The 3,842-nt window shown below is 43.0% G+C and overlaps 1 protein-coding gene across 1 annotated transcript; it reads right to left on the reverse strand.

Annotated features, from left to right (window-relative positions):
* Window positions 1–472: 472 nt before the first annotated feature.
* LOC120380642 (olfactory receptor 14C36-like) lies at window positions 473–3,322 on the reverse strand. Its single transcript, XM_039498560.1, has 2 exons — window positions 2,945–3,322; window positions 473–1,435 (listed from the first exon to the last, which is right to left on the reverse strand). Exon 2 carries the CDS (start codon window positions 1,406–1,408, stop codon window positions 473–475), a length of 936 nt encoding a protein of 311 aa, XP_039354494.1. The 5' UTR covers window positions 1,409–1,435; window positions 2,945–3,322.
* Window positions 3,323–3,842: the final 520 nt, after the last annotated feature.

Genomic DNA, 3,842 nt, shown 5'->3' on the forward strand with positions numbered 1-3,842 from the left:
CCTACCACAAAAAGTCATCTGTAACAAAAAAAAGTCAACCAATGAATCAACAAAATGAATCACAAAAAAGAAACAATCAAGCAAACAAACAAGCCAAACCTCTCAAACTCCACCCACAATTTTTACCCCAAAAAAGAAGAAGAGAAAGAGATTTCATGTTCACTAGTGACTTAGCTATGGCTGTTGATATTCTGTGCAACATACTCAGATAGCATGGCAATGTTAGCAGTATAAATCCCAAAGAGAGATAGATGTGTATGTACATTTATGGATAGATATTTAGATTCTGGTCTTATTTACACTGGTGTAATTATAAACTAAATCATTTAACTTCAAATGAATTAGTCTGGATTTTATGAATTCATAAACAGATTGCACCCTGTGTTCTCAAGGAGACAATTTTGTCATCAGTTGATAATATCCAAGAAGAAGCTCAGAATGAAATCTCAATCAAGGAGCAATGATGGACATTTTAATTCCTGGTGAATAACCTCCAGACAATCAGTTTCTTTAATGCAGCTTTGATCTCTGTGTTCCTCATGCTGTAGATGATCGGATTCATCACTGGAGGCACCAGGGAATAGAGAACACCCACCAAAAGGTCCAGACCTGATGCTGAGATGGAGGTGGGTTTCAGGTACTCAAAGAAGCCCGTGCAAAGAAACAAAGAGACCACAGTGAGGTGAGGAAGGCAGGTGGAGAAGGCTTTATGTTGGCCCTGCTCAGAGGGGATTCTCAGCACTGCTTTGAAGATCTGAACATAAGACAGAATTATAAAGACAAAGCAGTTTAAACCTAACAACCCACTAAAGGCAAGAAGCCCAATTTCACTGAGGTATGAGTCAGAACAGGCGAGCTTGAGCAGCTGGGGGATTTCACAGAAGAACTGGTGGACGACATTTGTCTGGCAGAAGGGTAACCTAAAAGTGTTCCCAGTGTGCAATGCAGAGTTGACAATACCAGTAATCCAGGCACTGGCTGCCATTTGGACACAAGCTCTCCTGTTCATTACACTCTCATAGTGCAGTGGTTGGCAGATGGCAACATATCGGTCGTATGCCATGATGGTGAGTAAGGCAAGATCAGTTGAAGTGAAGACTACAAATAAAAACACTTGGGTGACACATCCAGGATAAGAAATTACTTTGGTGTTCATGAGGGAATTGACCATGGATTTGGGGATGGTGACGGAGATGGAGCCAAGGTCTAGGATGGACAGGTTCACCAGGAAGAAGTACATGGGGGTGTGAAGATGGGGGTCAAGGGCTATGGCTGTGATGATGAGAAGATTTCCCATCAGGCCTACCAGGTAAATCATCAGGAACACCACAAAGTGCAAAATCTGCAGCTCCCAAATGTCTGAGAATCCCAGGAGAAGGAACTCAGTCAGGGTGGTTTGGTTGGACATTTTCTTTCTCAGTTCATTGTGTGATGGCTGTGGAGGGAAAGACAAAAACAGTGGTGGGGATTACAGTGACAGCAGGAATGGCCCTGATTCCCCGCAGCAATATCTCATAATGTGAGTGTTAACAACGTACAGCACTTATCACTGCTATTAATTAGGAGTGGTGAGTTATCACACATGTAAATTGGTGTGTCTTCCTTAAAGTCCATGGAGCTACATCAGTTTGCACCATCTAAAGATCTGGCTCAGGATGTAGCTTGATAAAACGCCATGTGAAGGATGGAGCAAAGCACAATGCAATGCAACATTCTAGCCAAGATGGATTCTCTCTTGCTACAAACAGCAGGCTGTGAACTTGGGCTTGAAACTAAAATGCCAACACTGCCTGATATCCACTTTCCAGGGAAATATGACATAGACTTACGTAATATCTTTCATTAGTGCTCGTCTGGATTGATTCTATTGCAGCACCACATAGATGACCTACTGCCTGCTTATGTATTGATTTATGACACAAGCGCCCTCTTCCATCTCTGTGTACCGATGAGAATTGCTCAGCTACTTCACTGCTGCATCGTTTACCTCTGTCACGGTATATCTGTGTGAGTCATTGGCCGTCAGGAGACTTGGGTTCTTGGCTCTACCAGTGACCTGCTGTGTGACCTTGGGCCAGTCACTTCCCTGTGCCTCTGTTTCCTCTCCATCCCATTCTTTGCCTTGTCTGCTGTGAAAAGGGCTCTGCTTTATTATGCGTATGTTCGGTGCCCCCATTTACAGCATTTGTGTTTAGCGGGCAGCTGTGTGGGACAGAGGATATGGCGTTAGAGCCGAATATCTAGGTTCTAATCCCATTGATATTTTCTATGTCCTCAGCACGGATAAGAGAAACAGGCTTTGGCTAAGGGCTTTTTATTCTCTGTTCTTCATTTAGGGCACTAGTATGTTTAATACTCATGCTGTTTGCTGCTAACTTTGCTGCTGACTCAATTTTATGAGTCACCAAATATCCCTTTGAAGTAGAAAAAAACCACCATTGTAGTATAGTGGCTGGATTCACATTTTACTATTATTGCACAGCATCAATGTTCCCACTCTCGCTTACATCTACATTTCTAATCTGTGGTATTCAGACATTTTCTGTTTAAATTATTTCAAAGGAAAACTGGGTTTTCAACTAAAGAAATATTTTGAGAAAGCCTGTGTTATTCTTGAAACTCATGTATTGGAAAACTTAAAATATTTTTTTTCTTTATTTAAGTGAAAATGTTTCCGTTTCCAGCAGTTTACCTGAAATTGTCTGGTTCTCAATGAACAAAAATAAAACACACAAAAAAAATGGTTTTCACAATATCTATGGAAAGTCAATGGTTTATTGCTGGGGGAAAATAATAAAAAACAACAGCCCTCAGAGCAGCTCTAAATGTTTGATTAAATCATATAAAAAGCCTTGAAGAGTTCCAATTGTAACTCCTAGTTCTGTTATGAAATTTGACTAGCATATAAATACCTAAACATGTGTGATTGAAATAAGAAACTTACTGTGCTGGTCTTTGTGGAATGTTTCCCGGCCCACGATGCATGAGACACTTCACAGCCAGGGTCCTTCGGTCATTGCCTGTCTGTATAAATAACGCCCCAATTGCCCTGTTATCCAGCAGCTGTTTCACTCTCGCTTCGCCATGTTTCCCAAGCAGCTGGGTCTCTCCGCAGTTCCTAGCAGGCAGGGACCCACTCCACAGATGGGTGCTCCCTGCTCCCCATCTCGGGTAGGCTTGGCTGAGAGGTGAAGAACTAAATAGGATGGGGGGGAAAAGCCCATCCCATCACTGAAACTGATCTTGGCTTGTTCGGGCTGCTTGTTCACAACCCAGAATGTCTCTGTTCTGGGGCCGGGGAACAATAATTGGAGGGCTGTGAGCTGAGCTGTGAACTCACCTCAGGAGTAAACAACACTGACAAGCTGCCCTAGCTGTACTTAACCCCCTAGAGGGGGAACACAACATTCCCTGGATCTCACATGATGGCAGCAGGGTGTCGAAAGGAGATTACACAATAAACTATATATTTGTAGCACAGACATGTGACCTACAATAGCTCAGAGCCCAGTGGCAACAGAGCCCCAGCTGGCCTGGAATAGCCTGTTCGTTCATTAATGCCACATAATTACCTCTGAGAGAGCAGAGATATTTTTTTCTCCTGCTTAGGATCAGCTGCTCTTGGGATGCACCCAGCAGAGGAAGCCACAGCTCAGGCTGTCCTGGCTGTTTGATATTGGTCACTAAGAAACATCCAGAGGCAAACACTAAAAGCTCCTAGCTAAGGCCTAAACTGATGTAAATTGATACAGTTCCACTGAGTTCTGAGTAGATAGGCCTCTTTATGCCAAGGGAGATTTGGCCCTTTGATTCCAATGGAGCTACTTTGATTTCCATTAGCT

This window comes from Mauremys reevesii, linkage group 13 (genome assembly GCF_016161935.1).
Source record: "Mauremys reevesii isolate NIE-2019 linkage group 13, ASM1616193v1, whole genome shotgun sequence".
Classification (NCBI taxonomy): Eukaryota; Metazoa; Chordata; order Testudines; family Geoemydidae; genus Mauremys; species Mauremys reevesii.